Raw genomic sequence first — 20,341 nt, 5'->3', positions numbered from 1 at the left:
CAGGGGGGTTGGAACTACATGATCCTTGAGGTCCCTTCCAACCCGGGTGATTCTGTGATTCTGTGCTGTGTTGTGTTGTGTTGTGTTGTGCTGTGCTGTGTTGTGCTGTGCTGTGTTGTGTTGTGTTGTGCTGTGCTGTGTTGTGCTGTGCTGTGTTGTGCTGTGCTGTGTTGTGCTGTGTTGTGCTGTGTTGTGCTGTGCTGTGTTGTGCTGTGCTGTGTTGTGCGGCCCGCAGCGCTGCCCGCTTCACGAGCGCCCCCTGCTGGTCGGTTCGCAGCGGGCGGACTGGCGTTGCGCGCGGCTCGGACCTCAGCTCCGTGCTGGGGGCAGCCGGCAGGGAGATGCTTTCCCAGCTGCCGGATGGCCGCTCACCCGTGGCTGCGCTCGGCTGCTCCGTGTGCGGCTGGAGGCAGTGACGAGCCACGTCGGGCCCTGTGCCGTTCGGTACCACTGTAGTGACACAGGATGGGATCGGTGCACCCCGGCTGCCGCTGGGAGCCGAGCGGCCCCATCGAGGCCCTGCAGGCTGCGCGGATGCTCTTTATAACGCCCCGAAAGGACCCGGCCCCCGCTCCAGGTACCGGCGGAGGGGCTGCACGGACGGACGGCCCGAGCCGGGGCACAGAACAGCCCCGCGAGACGCCCCGCGAGAGGACTGCGGGCCCCTCGACCCCTCGCAGCGAGGTCGTCCTTCTATTGGTTCGCACCGCCATCGCTCAAGAGATCTGAGCGACTCCATTGGCTAATTCCGAGAGGGCGGGAAGCTTAGCGCCCTCCCCGCGCACCCCGGGTCGCGCCCTCGCCGCCGCCTGCCGCGCGCACGCGCGGGGCGGGAGGCCGGATATGGGGTGCGCGCGCCGCCGGGCGGCGGCGCGTGCGCAGAAGCCCTCCGCGACCGGGTGGCCGTGCGCCGCGCATGCGCGGGACGGCGGGCGCACGGCCGCGGCGCTGAGGGGAGGCGGCGGGAGGAGGAGGAGGAGGAGGAGTGGGGGGTGCGGCGCGGGGCCGGGCCGCAAAATGGCCGACAGGTTCTCCCGCTTCAACGAGGACAGGGACTTCCAGGTAACGGCTGCGGCGTCCCGGGCCGGACGGGCCGTGTGCGGTGGGTCGGGGAGCCGGCAGGCCGCACGCAGCTCGCGGGGCCTGAAGCGTCGGGCCGGGGGGGAACAAAAGGAACGGGAGGAGCGGGGCGGGGGGGGCAGGGCGGGGGCGGGGGGCGACGGGACGGAAACGGACGGGAACGGACGGGAAACGGGAGCTGGGGGACGGGGGGGAGCTGACGGCGGTGATGGCGGTGATGGCGGTGATGGCGCTGACAGCAACGGGAAAGCGAAGGAGCTGAAGGCGCAGGGCCCGGCTCGGTGTGCGGAGCGGTCCGTGCTGCTGGGGAGCGGCGCGGCGGGAGCTGATGATGTGCTGCAGGGCTGGGAGCTCCGTGGGCGGGATGGGAGGAAGTGCGGGGGGGGGGGCGGCACCTCACGGCAAGACACGGCGCTGCGGGGGGTGCGGGGGGCCGCGGGATGGTCAGGGGCTGCAGCACCAAAGGCAGGCTGAGGGAGCTGGGTTGTTCAGCATGGAGAAGAGAAGCTGCGGGGTGACCTCAGTGCAGCCTGCAGTGCCTGAAGGGAGCCTGAAACAGGAGGGGAGTCAACTGTGCAAGGGGAGATGGCAGCAGGACGAGGGGAAATGGTTGAAGTTGAGGGAGGGCAGATGGAGGTTGGATGTCAGGGGAAGTTCTGTGCTGTGAGAGCGGTGAGGGGCTGGAACAGCTGCCCAGAGAGGCTGTGATGCCCCGTCCATCCCTGGAGGTGTTCAAGGCCGGGTTGGATGGGGCCCTGGGCAGCCTGGGCTGCCGTGAAATGTGGCAGGGGGTTGGAGCTCCGTGATCTTTGAGGTCCCTCCCAACCCGGGCCATTCTGTGACTCTGTGCCCCTCCAACCACAGCCGTCCTGTGAGCTGTGCTGCCGTTCAGAGCTGGGCAGGGAGGAACCTGCTGGGTTCAATGAGGGTGAGTGCAGAGCTCTGCACCTGCAGGGAAACCAGCTCAGCAGCAGTGCAGGTGGGGGCTGAGCTGTGCAGGGAGCCGTGCACTGAGGACGTGGGGGTTGCGGTGGGCAGGGGCTGGCTGTGAGCCGGCAGCGTCGCCTGGGGCCCTGAGGTGCACTTATGGAGTGGTCAGCGAGGCGAGGGTGGTTCTGCTCCCCCCTGCTCTGCCCTGGGGAGGCCACATCTGGAATATCTGAGCTCTGGGCTGCTCAGTTCAGATCATCTGCAGAGAGCGGGGGCTGTGAGATGGGGGCTGGAGCATCTCCTGCCAGGGGAGACTGAGCGAGCTGGGGCTGTTCAGCCTGGAGAAGAGGCGGCTGAGAGGGGACCTCAGCTCTGTCGTACACCCTGAGCTGCGCGCTGTGAGCCCACGCGCGGGGTGACTTCGTTAAACTCCCCCTAATTAGCACTGACACGGTGCGATTCCGCTTGCAGGTTCCTTTTCCGGGCAGGCAGAGGTTGGGCTTGAAGACGCATTTCTTGTGATGGTTCCCTCAGGAGCGGAAGGCGGGGGAGCCTCCCAGTGGGAGCTCTGCAGAGCAGGGCGGCGGGCAGCTCCTGGCTGTGCGGTGCACAATGTGTGCACACGTGGGTTCAGCTCGCCTTGTTTTCCTTCCTTTGCAGGGCAGCGTGGCTTCACAGCAAGTAATGGCAGCGGCAGAACCTGCTGGTGTGTCAGTGTGTGATGTCAGAGGAGAGGCAGCACAGCCCCGCACGGCGAGCTGCTCGCAGACAATGGCTGCAGATGAGGGCTGCGTCCGTGCTGGGCGTCGCGCTCTGTTGTTTCCCGTGGGCTCATGTGAGGGGGGCCTTGTGCCACACTAGGCTGATTCTGATTCCTCTGTGAGTGCCGAAGCGAGGGGATGGGTTTGTTTTGTGTGTGGAGCCTGTGGGGGAAATGGGAAACGGGAAGAGACTCGGAGTGGCAGTGAGCCCGCAGTGAGGGATGAATTATAGAGGAGCCGCTCAGGTGTCTGCGTGGAGCCCTGCTGCTGGGCTGGGGGTTGTGGCTCAGCGCCGTGCTGCGGGGGGCCCTGCTGCTCCTTCCTCCCTGTTAGCTGCTCGTGGAGGTGAATTCTGAGCTCGTGTTTCCCGGTGTTCAGACCGAGGTTGCTGGAGGCAGAGCCCTGCGTGGGGCGCAGGAGGACCTGCGGCGCTGTGCTCAGCGGGGGGCTGTGAGGCACCAACGCTGCTTTTGGTCGTCGGTGCAAAGCGCTGCTCTCAGCTGTGGCAAAACTCAGACTGTCGGTAGGAAGTCAGGGCTTTGTATGTAGGCTCCCTTTGTAGGGCTGCTGAAAAAGCCTTTTCAACCAATTTGTAGCATCTTGGTTGAGGCTTTGGCAGGTGGGCTTGCTGGACTGGAAGGCTGGGCTCAGCCACTGCGCTCGGAGCTGGGCTGGGGTCAGCGGAGGAGCTCTCGGGCTGCGTTCTTTGCGGTCTGCTCGTGGTCTTGTGATCTCAGCGAAGCCAAAGATGTGCAGAGCCCCAAGAAAGGAAGAGAAACAAAAGGTCGGGAGCGCAGTGTGCGGGTCAGAGGATCCTCGTCGCTGGGGAGGAGAGGCAGATGCCTTTGGGTTAGCGATGCAGCAACAGGAAGCTGTCCCAGGATGGGAAAAACAACACTGAGAGCTGCTCTGGTTTTGTCAGTTGTTTCTTTTCTGCTGGAGACGGGCTGGGAGGGCTGGCTGGGCAGTGGTGAGCTGGGGCAGGGCCTGAGCGGCACGGAGCTGCCGGGGTGTTGGTTGGGTTTCTGTGCTCCTGATTTGCTCCAGGGAGGTGAGGACAGGTTGTGGGCTGCACGTGGCTCTGCGCTGTTAGGGGGAAAGGGAAACCAGCAGCACAACAGGAGGGGTGGGAGGGGGGCAAGGGGTCAGTGGGGAGATGGGGGATGTGCGACTGCAGGGCCGCGGCTTCCCTTTAGTTGTAGCAGGGCTGTACTGTGTGCGCAGTGAGTTCCTGTGGTGACACGCTGTGCTGTTGTCCAGCTGTGCTGCAGCTGGGAGCAGAGCCCCGTGCAGGTCGGCAGGAGGAGCCGCAGCAGAGCCCTGCAGGGCTGAGCGCCCCGCATCGCAGCAGGTCGGTCCCTGTGGGGTTTGCCCTGGGCACAAAGCGGGGCTCTGCGGCTCTGCGTCCCCAGTGCAGGCGTGCAGACGTGCTGCTCTCCTTGTGCAGCTCCCACCACAGCCGTTCTCAGCCCGTCTTCCTGCAGCGGTTTGGGCAGGTGGTTCTTCTGAGGCTTTGGCCGTGCAGAGCTGGGAAGCCAGGAATCCACGTGAGGCCGTGCTGCCATCACAGCCAGGAGCCACTGCTGGCCGTGGGGCTGCGTGCTGCTGTCAGAGCGGCGCTGGGGGCTGGGAACTGCAGGAGCCGCCCGCCTCTCCCTTGCAATTAAGGGTGCTCCTTTCAAAAGCTGCCAATTGAAATTCCTGTGTCGTAATTGCTGTTGTTGTATCAGCTGGAGAGGTTTTCTCTTGAAGCGCTCGGCCGTCGCTGCCCTGTGTTTGCCTACATGCTGGGTTTGCTGCCACAGACGCTGAGCTGCGCTGCGCCCCGTGGGCAGGAGGAGCTCCGCAGGGCGCTGCGTGGTGCGCTGGCTTCCCTGCACGTTGCTGCACGAGGATCCTGCTGGCCTGTCGGCTCGGTGCGGCGCTCGGCACGCAGCAGCAGGAGGGTCTGACTGTGGCCGAGCGTCAAGTCGGGCTTCCCAGCTCCCCTCAGCAGCTCGTGCTGCCCTTTGCAGAAGCCCTAACGTGGTCCAGGAGAGCTGAGGGTTGGTGGAGCCTGTGAGCTCTGGCAGCAGGACTGTGGCACCTCGTGTGTGTGCTGGGCTGCGCTCTGCCCGGCTCCTCGCAGCCACTGTGGGCTTCTTTGGCCCCTTTTGGCCTTCCCTTGTTAGCAGAGGTGATGGGGGTGAGCAGGGCTGGCTGCTGGCAGGGCGGCCCTGGTCGGCAGCAGGGCTGTGTGCTCAGCAGCCGTGGTAGGAGCTCCTTCTGGTGCTCAGCAGCGCTCCTGTGACTGTTTTGCCTGTGGTGGCGATGGTTCTCTTTGCTCAGAGCTCCCCTCTGTGGAGGCGCGGGTGGCAGTGATGGCACTGTGTGCCCTGTGCTCACAGCCTCGTTTGCCAGGAGCGCTGTGTTCTCAGCGTGTTTGGGGTTTAATTAACGGTTGGATTGAAACGTCTCCCTCTGCTCCATTGTCTCGGGGCACGGTGGCACAAAATGGCTCCGTTTGGAGTGCCAGCTCCCTCGGAGCGCAGCGAGGCGGCAGATGGAGCTCTGTGGCTGCAGGGCTGCCCCCCCCTTGGCTCCCAGGTCCCGGAAGGGTGCAAATGCATCAAGTCAGGCCCAAGGCGGGAGCAGTGGGGGATCGCTGGCTCTCACACGAGCTTGGTTTGCTTGTGGGCTGCTTTGCATTTGGCTTGGATGGGGTTCAGTCTTTGGATTCGCTTCCGGGAGGGGACTTTTGTTTTTGTCAGCAAAGCCTGGGATGGGCCAGGCGTGCTTGGGAGCCTCGCTGAGCCTTGCTGCCTTCACATGGAGCAGGCAGGGGGTTGGGCAGCCCAAGTGACCCGGCTGGCACAGTCAGAGCTGGCTGCAGGCAGCGAGTCATGCTGGGAAGTCAGAAGGGAGAAAAGCCAGCACTTTGCGTTTGCTGTGTTTGTAACGCTCCTCACCGAAATGCTTTGCGGGTTGCGTTCTTGGATTGCTGCTCTGCTGTGAGGGGCTGCAGGGAGGATGGCTCAGGGCAGCTGGTGTTTGGGCACGAGCACCAGATCGCTTTCTCTTGGCACTGGGTCTCTGGGGCTGCCTGGCCAGCTGGGAGCACAGCACAGGGGGGTTCGGGGGCTGCCCTGTGCTCTGCCAGCTGCACTCAGCTGGGATTAGCAGCAGCCCTTTCTCACGTTTGCTTCCGTGAGCATTCCTTGCAGCAGAAGCTGGTGCTGGTGGAAGGGAGCAGCGATGCTGTGTTCCCAGCAGCGGCACTGGGTGCTCCTGGGCGGTGCTGGGCTGCGAGGCACTGGGGGCACTGGTGGGGGGTGGCTGCCCCGGGCGGGATGCTGTGTGCAGCACTGGGAGCGCTGGCTGCTGGGGGTGCAGCGTGAGCATCTCCTGTGGGCAAAAATGGTTCTCTGCCTTTGTGGTCTTAGGAATTTGCAGCTTCGGAGCGGCCACAACGGAGATGGTTGTCCTGAAATGGCTGCCGGTGCTGCTGGCTGCTCTCCTGGCTGAGCCCCAGCGCTCAGCATCTCACAGAGCAGGGCAGCGTGCTGCTGCTTGCTTCCGTCCCTGCTCTGTGCCCAGCGCAACGGGACAGGAGAGCTGCCCTGCTTTGCTGCGGTGGTGCGGCGGGCGCACGGCCCTGCTTTGGGCAGGCACGGCTCTGTGCTGCTGTTGCTGTCGAGCGCTGCAGAGCTCCGCAGCAGCTCAGCGCAGGGCCAGAGCTGCACCTCAGGGCAGCCGGCTCCAGCCGGCCCTGGGGCGGCGCTGCCCCAGCGTGTGGGCAGCCAGAAGTGCCGCCGTCTCACGTGTGTGATCTCTCACAATGTGTGCAATTCACGTTGGGCCGCGTTTCAGGAGCCTTCCTGACAGCCCACGGGCCGAGCCGGGCCTGCGCTGAGTTTGGTCATTTCTGGTAAAAATGGAGCGAACAAACCTGAGCCCAAACCTGCACGTGAAACGAGAGCTGTGGGCCGAGGCCGCGTTCTGTGCCGTAAAGCTGACCGTGCTCTTCTCTCGCAGGGCAACCACTTCGACCAGTATGAAGAAGGGCACCTGGAGATAGAGCAGGCGTCCCTGGACAAGCCCATCGAATCGGTAAGGCTGTGCTCAGCACCGGCACCCTCCTGCCCTGTGCTGGGCCCCGGGCGCGTTGCTGTGGGCAGGAGGGGCGAGCTGCATGCTGAGCTTTGTGTGTGCAGGGCTGCCGGCTGCCAGCAGCCATCCTGCACCGTGCCGTCCGAGTTCGGTGCCGTACTTCAGCGCTGTCCTCAGCCACCCAGAGCCGTTAGGTTGTTTTATATTTCTGCCAAAGAATCAGTTTAATTCTTAGCAGAGCCGCAGGATAGCGCAGCAGAGTGCCTGCTGATCCCCTGTCGTGTTTTGGCTGACGGTGGGTTGGGATGCACCTGGCGGTAGGGAGCACGGCTGTGGCAGTGCAGCAGAGCTGCCCCACGGGGCCGGAACTGCGGCCAGGATTTTTAAGTGTTGCTTTTGTGTGTTTTGTGGCTTTTTTTTTCTTTTTTCTTTTTCTTATGAATGTGGAGAACACAGCCATAAAACGGGGCAAGCCTCAGTTTTGTGTAGTTTTCCCTTTTAAAGCTTTTTGGAGCCTTTTAAGTCCTGTCTCTGCCAGCCGTGGGCGCAGGGCTGTGCTCACCTGCGGGCCTGGCATCCAGCTTTAGCCCTGCAGCCTCAGTCAGTGCAGCAGCAGTAGGAGAGGAGGAAATGAGGTGAGCGCTGAGCTCACACAGAGCTCTGCTCGGAGAAACCGCTGCTGTTAGAGGCAGGAGCTCTCAGGTGTTCCCTTTCCCACCTAAGAAACGAAGCTGCTGAGGCTGCTCCGTGTCCGTGCCCACTTAGAAGCACTCAGAGTTAGCGAGGGCTCAGCGTCTCCTCCCTGGTGTGTAGGTCGGTGTTGTGTGTGTTTGTGTGTGTTTGGATGTTTACCAGAATTTACACAACTTGGGGTGTTCGACGTTTTTCTTCCGCAGCAGTTGGTCCATAGTAGCTAAGCAGCCCCGATCTGGTTTGTATTGCACGGTCTGCCTTTTTTAATTTCTTCTCTAGGGTTTCCTTTCCCTTTTCTTATTTCTGTTCTTCTGGTCCAGTGAACACTGCGTATAGTACCTCCTGTCTTCTGTGCTGGCATGATGCTAGATCCAGGCATGGCAGTAATCGATGACGCATGAGATAATGCTGCAGAGATGGGGTTTGTATTCAGCGTTGTCCTGAATACCTCAGTCGCGCTGTGTGGCGCAGGGCTGCGATGGAAGTGCTGACAGATCCCAGGAAGCACTCAGGCTCGTTGCTGCACGCAGCGCTGATGGCGGCGCAGGTGGCGGCCTGGTGTCAGGAGGTGCCCGGCTCTGAGCTCCGTCCCCAGCTGGGGGCTCGTGGGGTCCCAGCGCGTCCGCAGGAGCTGCACGTGGACGGCGGCGCCTGGTGCGTGCTGGGCTTCTGCAGGCACAGCCTGTGGCCGCGGGGGCTTTGCTCAGCGAGGAGCCGCGGCAGAAGGCTGCGAATGAAGTGGCAGCTTTAGCATTGAATTCAGCCCTGCTCAGCGTGGGGCCGCTGAGGTCCCTTCCAACCCCAGCAATCCCAGGGCTCCGTGCTGCCATCCGATGGGGGCGGCGATTCGCAGCTCAGGGTCGGTTTAACACCTCGCTTTGGCCTCGTGGTTGAGCTGCGCTCCATCTGATGGCTGTCGGCTGGGCGGCCGTCGCCCCGCGCTGCTGCGCTGAGCCTTTGTGGCTCTGCCCTCGGCCTCTGCCCTCTGCCCTCACACTCAGCACCGCCTCCATCTCCACGTCGTCTTCATACAAAACGCTGTTGGTTCTCGGAAGACGACCTGCAGGTGGAAAGCAAGAATAATGCATCAGGTTTCCCGCTGCCAGTGAAAATGTTTCCCGCCCTCTTAATGACCCACGGGCTGAAGTTAGCAAGTTCCCGGGGGGGGGTTTCCCTGCAGCTCTGCTGTTCTGGCAGGAAGGCTGCTGGCACCTCGTGCTGCCGGCCCAGCAAACACAGAGCGTAGCCAAAGTGCCATGGGGAATCCATCTCTGCAGCATTATCTGGTGAGAGGCGCTGACCGTACTGCTACAGCATGCAACTCGGAGGTGGCTGGAAACAAAGGTCTGGGAGTCTACAGATCGTTACAATGCTGACACGTGTCCTCAATTCGCACGCCGGCGTTTGGCTCCGTGCAGCCCTGCCTTGTTTGGGCCTCGGCCACGCGCGGCTCCAAGCACAGCACAACATGGCAGCAGGGCCGGCCCGGGCCCGGAGATGTGCGCAGCCTCAGCCAGAAGCGATTTTCCATTCCTAAATTGAAAGTATTCCCCATCAATGGACTCCTCATAGCTCCGAGAGCGATATTTTCGCTTCCCCCGCAAGTGACGGCGCCTTTGTGCTGCTCTGAAAGGTGCTGCACACACGCTGGCGGCGTCGGCGCAGCCACTGCTGCTCATCCTGAGCCATGGAGCCCTCGTGCAGCATCTCAGCTCGCAGAGGGCTGTGCTGGTTGTGAGCACTCAGCGTGCGCTCAGCTCAGCAGCGGCGACGCGTGGCTCCTCTCCTAGGGCCCGTCCTCCCCACACTGCACTCCTCGACCCCGGTCCCGTGGCTGTGAGTCCTCGGCTCTCCTCCCCACACAGAGGCGGCACGGCGCCGAGGTGAGCGGTGCTCAGCAGCACGCTGCTCCCTGCCCTCGGCGCAGAGCCGTGCTGCCGGCCCGCTGCCTGTGGTCGCACCACCTGTACAGATCTGTGGACTCCACTGGTTCCAAAGTGTAACTGGGAGAGGCTGCTGGTTTGACATTTAGCAGCAGCCACGTGTGGACAGCGCTATAAATAACGTGCTTCTTGAAGCTGAATGGTGTAGCATTACTATTTGGCTTTTCTCTCTGGTCTTCATTGTGTCATCTGTAGTGAGCTCTAGGTTTTGTTTTGGGACTCTTTTCAACCTCTCGTTTGCATGGGTTCACCCCGTAGCATCCAATCCTCGCTTCTGGTCCCGCATACACAGTCAGCACAGCTTACAGCCCACTCAAGAGACTCACGGCTCCCGGTGCTGCCCGGAGAGGAGCAGAGCGCTGCAGCCCTGGGATCCCATGGGAGCCCTGCACGGGGCGCAGCCGGTTCTGGTTCGGCCTCCATGCAGCCCCACTGCACATTGCAGAGCCCCCTCTTGCCGCAGGGCCTCTCCCGCCCCCAGCAGCACCAAACCCCTCCAGTTCTCACACAGATCTTTGTGCCTTTCCCCGCTCGCTCTGGAGCCGGCTGCAGGCCGTGCTGTCACACACGGTCGCGGTGCTGGCTTCCAGCTGGCTTAGCAGCCGGGCACGGGGCACACAGCCCCGCGTTTCCGCCTCGCAAAGCTGCCGTCTGCATGTAGAGACATAGGAGCAAAGGCCCCGGCCCTCCTTGCCCGCCCAGCTCCCATTCCTGCTGCGGTGCGGGCAGCCCCAGAGCAGCAGCGTGGGCACGTGGGGCCCGGCGGCAGGCAGTCGTGTGTCCCGAGAGGGCGCCGACCGGCCCAAGGCCGCAGCTCAGTGGCAGCAGGGCTGGGGGTGAGAGGGGCGCCGTGCCCAGAGCTGCGTGCTGGGTGTTGGGGCGGCCGCCCTCTTGAGTGGCGCTGTAAGAGCGGCGCTGTGTGTATAGCCTGTCAGTGGGTCTGTTCTCCCCTTAACATTCGTCCCCCCTCACTGTGTCAGTCACAACGCACCGCTCTTGAATCTCCAGCTGGTCTTGACTTGTTGAATTTATTTTATGCTTTCACTCTTCTTTAGTAAGTACATTACTTGCAAGCAGTGAATTGAAAACAAAGCAAAAGAAAAACGACCATTAGTGATTGGACAGTTTCTTACTTTGTGTTACATTTAACTGTTCTTTTGACAGCCCAGTTTTTAAAGCCAGGTTCGTATGGAAATGCTTTCACTCCACTTGCACTGCTTTTGGAAATAGCGTCCCGCTCCATCCGTGTCCCCTGGTGCCTCGCTCACCCGCAGTCAGCACAATGTCTCATCCCCGCCTCGTGCTGCTCTCACGCCGCGCTGCTGCAGGCGCCCCCCGCCGGCGGCCCAATTAAAAGCCAGCCCTTAATTGCGCGGTTTTCCACCCGCCCGATCGGCTTTTCCTGGGGAAGATGAGACATTATGCTAATTGTTCCCCCCGTGCACTAATGGTTCCTCGCTGTTATGACTGCTAGGCCTGTTCCATTCTAACACCTTAGTGTTTGGTTAGTTTCCATGTGAGATGCATCACCCAGTCTGTGCTTGAGCTCATTTTATTTAATCGATTTCCTTATTTTGTTTTTACTAACCTCACTGTTTTTTCAGTTTAATATTGGCTGCATGCTAGTTTATATCTATATATACATATATAAAACCCAATCAAGTGTAGTCTGGATTGTGCTCTGATTGCGTTTGGTTTTAGTGGTGGGCAGTGCTGCACTGACAGCTTTCGGTTCTCTAAATCCTGACACGCAAACCAAGCGACTAAACCCAGCGTAGACCTCCGCCAGCCTCCTAATGGTGCTGTCTAGGTGATGGATACGATTGTCTCAGTAGCCTGATTTTATGCTTTTTACTGTCAATTTTGATCGGTACACCTTTCCTCCCCCATTGCTTTCTGTTTTTTTGGTTGTCGTGGTTGTTTTCCTTTCCCCTGACGCACACACGTTGCCCAGCACACCATCAGACAGCGGCCAACCCCGGCCCTGCAACAATTCCAGCCAGCAATTTTTGCCATCGGTCTCTCCCTTTCCTTGGGCACACGTTGCCTTCTCAGTAGCATTTTTTTGCATGCGTATCTATGTAGAAAATCTCTCGTTCATCACATGTTTCAGTGGCGGCGGGAAGGGAAGGATAAATTATTGGAATATTTTTGGTTTGTTCTCTCTGTTCTGTCTGTCAGGATAATATCGGACACCGCTTACTGCAGAAGCATGGCTGGAAGCTGGGCCAGGGCTTGGGCAAGTCGCTGCAGGGTAAGTGCTGCCGTGAGCTCCCACAGAACCTCTGCTCTCCGTTCCTGCGTGGGTCGTTGCTGCCGCCGTGCAGGCAGAGGCACTGCTGGGTTTCTGTGGGGAGGCGCTGCGGGTCGGACGTGGTGCTGCACTGACTGCACGCAGCGCTGCGGCCGGGGCTGAGCTCCATGGCTCCCGAGCGTGTGGGGCGGTGTGGGGCGGTGTGGGGCCGCATGGGGCCGCGTGCCCACGGCCTGCTGGCAGCCGGGCCGCCCGGCTCGCTGCTCCCCTGGCTGCAGTCTGAAGAGCTGGCAGCCTGTGAGTGGCCCTGCCGCCCCCAGCGGCCCCGCAGAGCTGAGGACTGTTGGAGAGGCGCGGGGCTCTGCGCCCTGCAGATGCCCTGGGATGCGGTGGGCTCTGCGGCTGAGGCTCTCTGACCTCTTGGACGGGGCCGCACTGGTGGTTAACGCTCCTCGCTGCCCCTACCTGGGTTCCATTCGGAGTTCTGTGGCTCATGCTGGCCTTCTTACTGTCCCTGTGCCTCGTGCCGGTGTGCAGGGGGCTGCAGCTGCCGCCCTCAGCATCGTGCTGTGGCGCAGCGTTGGCTGCGTGTTCCTCAGCCCGCTTGTCCCTCTGGGTGTCCCTCTGTCACTCTGTGTGGGAGCAGTGAGCCGAGGGAAGGCCGGGCCCGGCGCACCTGCATGAGGCCACGGCCCCGGGGCTGCCGGCAGCTGTGGGGGGCGAGGGGCAGCTGTGGGGACGTGCTGCTGTGTCCTGCTGCTCCGCAGCATCGGGTGGGCTGTGTTGGAAGGGCCCCGTGGGCATCGAGTTCCACCCCTGCTGCTCCGGGCTGCGGGAGGAGCTCCCTGCTGCCGTGCGGCACCGCAGGACGTCGCTCTGAGGGTGTTTCATTCCTTGTCCTGTGGCTTTTCTACCTGAATTGTCCCCAAACCCCAAATCTGCAAACTGAAGAAAGGAAGCAGTGGCCTCCAGTTTGAACTGTGCTCCGGGACCATGGGGAGCGAGGGCATTTGATGTGCGCTGAGGACGGGAGAGCAGAACAAAGACATCTTCTCACTTCCATGTTCTTTTCATCAAAACATCCAACGGAGATTTCTAAAGAGGTTGAGGAGAGAACGCAGGGCTGCCGTGCTGTGAGCACTGCGCTGGAGCCTAAAGGACATCCAATAGTGCAGAACTCAGAGCACTCTGCATTTCTGTTCGCCATGAATACATTACCTGCCGTCCTGCATTTGGCAGCCAGCCCTCAGAGCTGATTCGTTTGCACACGCTGAGATCACCCTCCCCTTGTTTCCACGTGGCTGACCTGAACAAAGCCGGTGCTCCTGCAGCAGGAGCCGTTCCACCCACCAGGGCTCCCCCCAACATCAGCGCAGCTGGGGGTTGCACTGCAGGCAGCGCCTCAGCAGTGGGGAGTTGTGCAGCCACAGCAGGGGAGGCTGCAGGAGGGGCAGAGTGGGAAATCCCTGCTGGATTTCTTCCGTCCCAGCAGGGAGCGCTGAGCTCGGCAGAGGTGGGTCCTCCTGAAGCCCCCTGTGGAGGAGCTTTGCTTTGCTTTGCTCCTCACCCAGCCCAGCTGCAGCTCCTCAGGCTGTGTCACAGAGCTGAGCCACATCTTGATGCTTTCGGGGACCGTGCAGCCCGCTGGGGTCGGTCACAGCAGGGCTGGCGTGGCAGCTGCAGCCCGGAGAAAAGTGCTCAGGGTTCACATTCCAGAGGTGTCGAGTGCTGGCTCACCAAATGGCCGGCAGCTCGTCTGTCCGTGTTTTTCCATTTGGTAAATGCTCTCATCTCACAGAGGAGATGTTTGTGAGGCCCTGGGAACACAGAACAATGCACATCCGAGAAGAACAGCACGAGGAAATGAGGAATTCTGAATTCATTTTGGGGGTTTGGAGCCGTGTGAGAGTATGGAAGAAAAGGAGAAGAACCAGCCGTTAGTCAGTAAGAATTGGGTGGTTTGGCAGCGTCTGTAAGAACTGGATGTAAACATGATCTTATCTGCAGCCTCTGAGTGAGTGCTGGCGGGGATCTGAGGTCGGCACAGACGGGCATCTGCCGCTTGTGTAGCGTCAGTCAGGGCAGCAGGGTGGCAGCAGGGATTTCACGCGCAGGACGGGGCGGCGCTGATGAGGGGCGCTGCGGGCCGATGGCCGCCGTGTGCGCGGCTCCTGCGTCTGCTTCACGCAACGGAGCTCCTGGCGCGGCTCGGGATCTCCTGCGTGGGACTGGGGCTGCCTGCTCCTCACCGAGCAGGAGAGGCATTTCAGGCTTCGTCTGAGCCTCGTGTCTGTCTGCGGCCCCTGCCAGAAACCGGAGATAAACAGGATGAGCTCAGCGGTGCCGCTCCCAGAGGACGGCAGGATGAGAGGCCGCCTTGTTTTCACGCGCCTCGCGCGGCCGGCGGCGCAGGGCTGGGGGGGGAGCGTTGCTCCGGGCCGGCAGGGAGCGTCCAGGGCTGCCGTGAGCAGCAGGCGGCGCTCCCTGCGATGGGCGGCGGCCGGGAGCTCGGGGCGCAGCCGGCCGGGGGAGCTTGCAGAGCTTGCAGAGCTTGCGCGGTCCTTGTGAAAAACGAAGCTCGTCCTCGAGCGGGACGGCTCTGCAAGTAAGTAGGGACGGTGCGTGCTGCGGTCCCGTCCCACGGTGTGCCGGGGTGCTTCCGTGCGGCGCTCCTGCCCTGTTGTCGCTCCTGCCTGCTGTGAGCAGCCGGCGCTGTGCTGCTCTGTGCTCTGTCGCTGGGATGCGCCGCGGTGCTGCCGAGCTGCTGCCCGTGCTGAAGTTGCTCTCGGGGGCAGCTCTGCCTCCTGCCCGCGTGGAGGCGCTCCGTCCGTCTGCACGGCGCCCCCTGCGCGCACGCCGGTGGATGTCCTGTGGTGTTTCCGGGCTGTAGGGGCAGCAGAGCGGACCTGTGGGGCTCACTGCCTGCTCACGGCACCCGCGGCCCTGCGGCGCCATCCAGAGCTGCGCTGCCATCCCGGGCTGCGCTGCCATCCAGAGCTGCGCTGCCATCCGGTGCTGCGCTGCCATCCCGAGCTGCGCTGCCATCCAGAGCTGCGCTGCCATCCGGTGCTGCGCTGCCATCCCGAGCTGCGCTGCCATCCCGGGCTGCGCTCCCTGCCCCTTCCTGAGAGCCCGGCTCCCCGCGCGGTGCGGCAGGAGGCGGCGCTGCGGGAGCGCCGAGCCGAGCGCTGGGATCGGTGCTCCTGATGTCGCTGCCCTGTCACGCGTCCCACCAGGTGAGGTTGGGCCGTCCCACAGCAGCGCGGCGCCGGCCGGGCCCACGGCGCGGTGTTGGGGTGGAGGGGTGAGGAAGGAGCCCGCTGTGGTTGCCCACCTCCCTGCCTGCTGCAAACCGCCTGTTTTCTGCCCCAGTGGTTTCTGCCTAACAAATGGTGTTTCTTTTTTACAGCGTTATGATCCTGGACTTGTTGTGGTGATGGTAAACTTAGCAGTGGTAATTTTTAATTTTCAGACTGAATTACTCCTTTTGTCATCAGTGCACCAATATGTTAGGCTTACTTTCTCTGTTGTAGCCATCATCCTTCTGCTTGGTCTTTCATTTTCCTTTCCTTTCTTTATGCACACTTGTCTGATCCTCGTTCATTAAAGGGTATTGCTAAGAAGGGACGTTTCTGTTTGTGTTAGAACTGCCAAAATCAGTTTAAGCGTCAATTTCTAATACTGTCCAAACTTGATTTTCCCCACCGTGGGCACCAGCACTTGCTACTGCAATTTACAAAGAGATCTTGAAAAACTCTGCCTGCCTTAGAAGGCAGAAGCTCCGCTGCACTGTTTGTGTGCGGGGCTCCACGAGGCGGCACCCGCGCTCTCCATTGCTGGAGAACCGAACCCCAATCCGACCCAAAACGAAGCTGAGATGCAGAATGGTCGGCACGCGCGGCCAGCCATGCTGCTCGGGTTTGCCAGCCCCGCCTGAGACGTTACGAAAGTGATGCTGCGCTTAGGAAGCCATTTTTATAACCCGTCTTTAATTTGGGCCTTTTGCTAAAAATTGCAGTCACTGCTTCCTGTATTATACCATTGGGCCAAAGAGAAACGTGTCAAATGAGGAACAGCATTAAAGCAGCCAAAGGCGAGCGTGGTTCCAAAGAGCCACGGTGCGTCGGCGCGGCGGCCGCGCTTGGAGCTGTGGCCGCGTGCCATGGGCGCCCCTAAAACAACGCAGCCTGAAAGGGAGCTGTGTGCCTGCCTGAGGCAGAGCCGTGCTGGGCTCCAGGGCCCTGGAGAAGCGCTCTGCATCCATCCCAGGAGCTCAGCCCTCAGCGCCCTGCGCCGCAGCGTCGCTTTGGCCTGGGAAGGCCTGCGGATCTCAGAGCCCAAAGGTATAATGGTGTTGTATGTGTGTATAACAAAGCAGGTGTTTACGCCGACCCAGAGCCATGAGCAGGGCTGTAAACATTCTGTTTTCTCACCCAGGGTGTGCGCCGGAGAAGGTAAGTGCTGTTCCAGCAGGTTTACATCGCAACCGACAGCGCGGGTTGGGATGTAACGTACAACAAAACAATCCAAAACAGAGAAAAATCCAAACGAAATTAAAAAGCTGTGGTAGTAAAGTGCTTGCGTGCCCCATTTTGCTTTGTTTGGCTGGTTATGAGTGGATTAAAGATAAGTTGAAAAAACAAATAATAATGAAAACCAAACCCCAACAAAATCTCCAGCGTAGTTTGATTAGTTCCAAGTCAATTCTCTTCGCTAGCAGTCCTTTTCACAGCTTGCAGCCGCGTCGCCCCGCGGCCCCGGGGGAGGGCGGAGGTGGGGGTTCTGTGCTCCTGAGCAGCAGTGGGGTTCAGGTCTGCGAGCTGTGCGTGGAGCGCAGGGGCTCGTTGGCAGGTCCTGGCAGCACACACGCAGCAGGACGTGCTGCACTTGGGCGCTGAGCACCAGCTGGTTCCTCGGCGCCGTTGGAAGGCACGGAGCTGTGCCGCGTGGGGCCGGGGGGCACGGCTGGCTGCAAGCTGTGGGAATGGCTCGTGTTTGGTTCACTGTAGCTTTCTGGTCTCTGCACTCCAAGGCAAGATCTCTAACCACCCAAACCCAATGTGTCGAGCGAGCCGCGGGCACGGCGCAGCCCCTGACCGCCTCTGTGTGTTCCTATTGCAGGGAGGACAGATCCCATCCCAATTGTCGTCAAGTATGATGTCATGGGCATGGGGCGCATGGAGATGGAGGTAAGGCTGCTGGGTGTGGGGCAGGGGTTGAAAGGCCCGTCTGGGTGTCGAAAAGTGCTCTTAAAGCCAGGAAATGCTTCTGTGAGAACCTGCGCTCTGTTGAGCACTGCTGAGCTGAGCTTTGTGCCTCTGCCTGGCAGCTCCCACTGCGCAGAGCTGGAGCTGCTGGTGCTGCACTGCAGGCCAGTGCGGTGAGGGAGAAACCCAGCACAATGAGGGGCCCAGCTTTGAGATTGCACGTTCTGGCAGCGCCTGGTGCAAGAGGGGTCTGTGGGACAAATGGCCATTTTCAACGTTTGTAATTCTTCTTCTGTTTGTTTTAAAAAGCTCGACTACGCCGAAGATGCCACTGAGCGGAGGCGTGTACTGGAGGTGGAGAAAGAAGACACCGAGGAGCTGAGGCAGAAATACAAGGTACTGAGCAGCAGCGTTCCCAAGGCCTGTGCTGGCTGCTGTAACCCCAGCAGGAATGCACTCTTGTTGTTCCCTGGTGTCACTGAGACAGCTCACATGTGAACAAGTGGGTTGCTCACCTCCTGGAGTTGTTTTGCTGCTGAAGAGCTTTGGGGCAGCAGTGCTTTGGTCCCGCAGCCCGCAGTGCTGGGCCAGGCCTGCTGCCTTGTGGGCACAGAGCACACAGAGCCGGCCTGCAGGGGCGCCCCGTTACCAGCTGGCGCTGAGGCATCACACGGTGTGTTAGTGCTGCTGTGCAAAGTGCTGCCCTCTGACAAGGCAGAACGTGGCTGCAGGGCTGAGAAGTTCTTGTTCTGTCCCTGTGTGGGAGGATTGATCGGGCAGCATCACAGAATGCCTGTAGATATGCCATGTTTTAAGGTTAACCAGACTGGTGGTGTTCTCTGGAGTTCATTCCTCCCTTCTGGATGTTCCTTTTTCCCCCGAGACCTCGACTTGCTTGGTGACTTCCTGCTGTATTTGTTCATTTACTTCTGTAACTACTGTGTTTGTGATTACTGCTATCTATTGATTCCTTTGGAGCTGAGTGACAGCACAGAAACCTGGCATGTTTCAGAAACACCGCGGTGCTCCTGTGCTCTGGGTGGGGACAGGAGCTGCTGTGTCAGCGGCACCTAATGACGAAGAGCAGTGCCGTGTGTCACCAAACCCTTCTTTCTGCAGCCGCCTTTTCAAGCCTCCCTGCCAGCATTCAGCACAGGTCCCATTCGGGTCCCTTCCAGGAACTCAGCGGAGCTGCAGCAGTCCCTCCCTGCGTGGATGTTTTCCCTCGTGTGCTTTATTGCGTTTCTGTATTAAAGCTCTGCCAGGGCCGTTTCTTCGCAGCTCTGAGGTGATGCAGCTGCCAGCTGTGTGCGGCAATTCAGCACATCCAGGGGGGGCTGCGGGTCGCTCTGTGCTGGGAAATGCTCCGTCATTCCCTCCCCGCTGTGGGCAGTGATAAGTGAGAGCTGCTCCGCCACAGGATGTGTGCTGCACAGCCTCGCTGGCCGCAGGAAGCGCCTTCTGCCCGGCAGAGCAGCCCGGCCCGCCATCGTCCTGGGCTTGTTTCCTTTCCTGCCTTCATGGGGACCTGCTGCAGCCCCACAGCCCCACGTGCTGTTCTTTCTTAGCGTGGTTTCTCTGCACTCAGCAAAACGGGAGCTTAAATCCTTCTTTATTTAAAAGCAGAGTAGCGCTTGGAGGGGAAATAAAGCCCATCTTGTAGCAGCAGGATGTTTTAGATTTTTCCCCTTCGGGTGCCGAAATATTTTTCGCACAGATCTGGCCTTGCAGCAGCACATCAGCAGTGTTGTGTCTGTGTCCCTGGGGTGGTAAACCGGGAGATTCACCACGTCCCTTGGACACGATCTCATCAAATCAAAAGAAGAAAGCTTTCTAAGTGCGTCTTCTTTTCGGTGCTTGTGGCTCCTCTTGTTCATGGAAGGAGGAACCCTTCAGCTGGTGTTTGCTGAGGACTTCTAGAGAATCTTTCAGATTGCTCCAGAGCGAGTTCAGCTTGTAACTGCTCTTCGTTTTGCAGGATTATGTGGATAAGGAGAAGGCGATTGCCAAGGCTTTGGAAGACCTCAGAGCCAACTTCTACTGCGAGCTCTGCGACAAGCAGTACCAGAAGCACCAGGAGTTTGACAACCACATCAACTCCTACGACCACGCTCACAAGCAGGTAAACAGAGCTCTGCAGGCGGTGCTGCCAGCTCGTCGTGTGCTCTCTGCAGCGTCTCCTTTGCAGTTCATACTTTGATTTCCCCCCGTGTGCTCGTTGTCCTCACTGGGAGCAGGCCCCGTGTTGCTGGCCCAGTCTTGTTGCCCACCATCCCTTTGGAAACAAACCAACAACAGACACACAAACAGAAAGGAGCAGACAGCTGCCGCCGGCTGGTGAGGAAGCTCTGTGTTGAGTGAGGTGTGAGCAGGAGCAGGCTGCTGGAAACTGGGGGGGAACTCCTCCTGAACCGGGTGTGGAGGCTCCTGCTTCACGTCTGCTTTCATAGCGGCACGGCTGTGGAGTCTGACGATCTGCCATGTTTCAGAGTGTTGGGAGACCAGGAAAAGAGGGGCTGTGTCGAAAGGGGAAGTTTCCACATTCTGTGATGTTCATGAGGTCTGTTCTGAATCCGCACAGCTCTGCCTTCAGTCCCCAGCTGGGATGTGGCAGGGCAGTGCTGTGTGCTCGAGTGCTGGGTGGCTGACCGAAGTCTGTGCATTGGCCTCATCTCTTTGGCCATTCATGATCTCACAACAGAGAGCTGTGCTGTGCTCATCTGGGGGTAAAAGTGCTCAGAGGAAATGTTCTGATACTCCTAATGACCGATTTTAACACCGTGATGCTTGGAGCACTGACGACTTGTGGAGGATGTGCTGCAGAGCCTGGCCAAATGGAAGCGAAGCAACAGCTTTGAAATGGGAGTATAGCATTACAGGGCATGAATTTTTAATGTTAAGTATGGGAACAGTGGTTCCAAGCAGATTCACCAGGGGAGCCTTAACAGGAAACGTGCAGCAGGGCGCTTTGTGTGAGCACTGCTATGGTTGGGAATGCAGTCCCAGCAGAGGGGGGCTGGCGTGGCTGTGATACCCGAGAGCAGTGCTGTGTTCTCCATCACCGGGCTGAGATGGAGAGCAGTTGGGTGCCTCTGCTGAGGGGAGGGGGGACCTGGTGGTGGCACGTTTGTGCAGCGTGGCGATGTGCTCTGATCACGGCCTGCTCCCGCTTAATTGGGTGGGTAATTGGGCTGACAAGAGGTTAGGAAGGAGAAACAAACTGCCCCTCGTTGGTATAAAAGGAGTCGTGGTTCAGGGTAGTGGCAGCGCTCCAGTCACCGCAGCTCTGGAAGGGGCTGCAGGCTGGGTGGGATGGCTGGTCCTACAGGAACCCGCAGCGCTGTGGGGAGGTGGGAGCCTTCAGGTTCCTGTAGGTCACCCAGC

General features: G+C 60.3%; 2 protein-coding genes across 5 annotated transcripts in view; both read left to right on the top strand.

Annotated features, from left to right (window-relative positions):
* The first annotated feature begins 951 nt into the window (after positions 1–951).
* GPATCH8 (G-patch domain containing 8) overlaps positions 952–20,341 on the top strand; it is a 29,196-nt gene continuing 9,806 nt past the window's right edge. Inside the window, exons 1-8 of one of the 4 annotated variants that reach the window (XM_052699663.1) lie at positions 1,285–1,373; positions 6,786–6,860; positions 10,661–10,678; positions 11,678–11,750; positions 15,160–15,204; positions 16,872–16,939; positions 17,267–17,353; positions 18,936–19,079. In XM_052699663.1, coding sequence (XP_052555623.1) covers positions 16,913–16,939; positions 17,267–17,353; positions 18,936–19,079 — 258 coding nt within the window. In that variant the 5' untranslated portion in view covers positions 1,285–1,373; positions 6,786–6,860; positions 10,661–10,678; ... (1 more) ...; positions 15,160–15,204; positions 16,872–16,912. Of the gene's footprint in view, positions 1,063–1,284; positions 1,374–6,785; positions 6,861–10,660; positions 10,679–11,677; positions 11,751–15,159; positions 15,205–16,871; positions 16,940–17,266; positions 17,354–18,935; positions 19,080–20,341 lie in introns of those variants that run through there. The other 3 variants (XM_052699664.1, XM_052699661.1, XM_052699665.1) reach the window with 3 other exon arrangements.
* Positions 13,838–15,357, top strand: LOC128088827 (uncharacterized). The gene is given in 1 exon segment (XM_052699681.1): positions 13,838–15,357. A coding segment is annotated over 1 exon segment (867 nt). The 5' UTR covers positions 13,838–14,490.

This window comes from Tympanuchus pallidicinctus, unplaced genomic scaffold, assembly GCF_026119805.1.
Source record: "Tympanuchus pallidicinctus isolate F22 unplaced genomic scaffold, pur_lepc_1.0 scaffold37, whole genome shotgun sequence".
Classification (NCBI taxonomy): Eukaryota; Metazoa; Chordata; class Aves; order Galliformes; family Phasianidae; genus Tympanuchus; species Tympanuchus pallidicinctus.
Note: the sequence above shows the minus strand (reverse complement) of the source record. Positions and strands in the feature narration are given on the sequence as shown.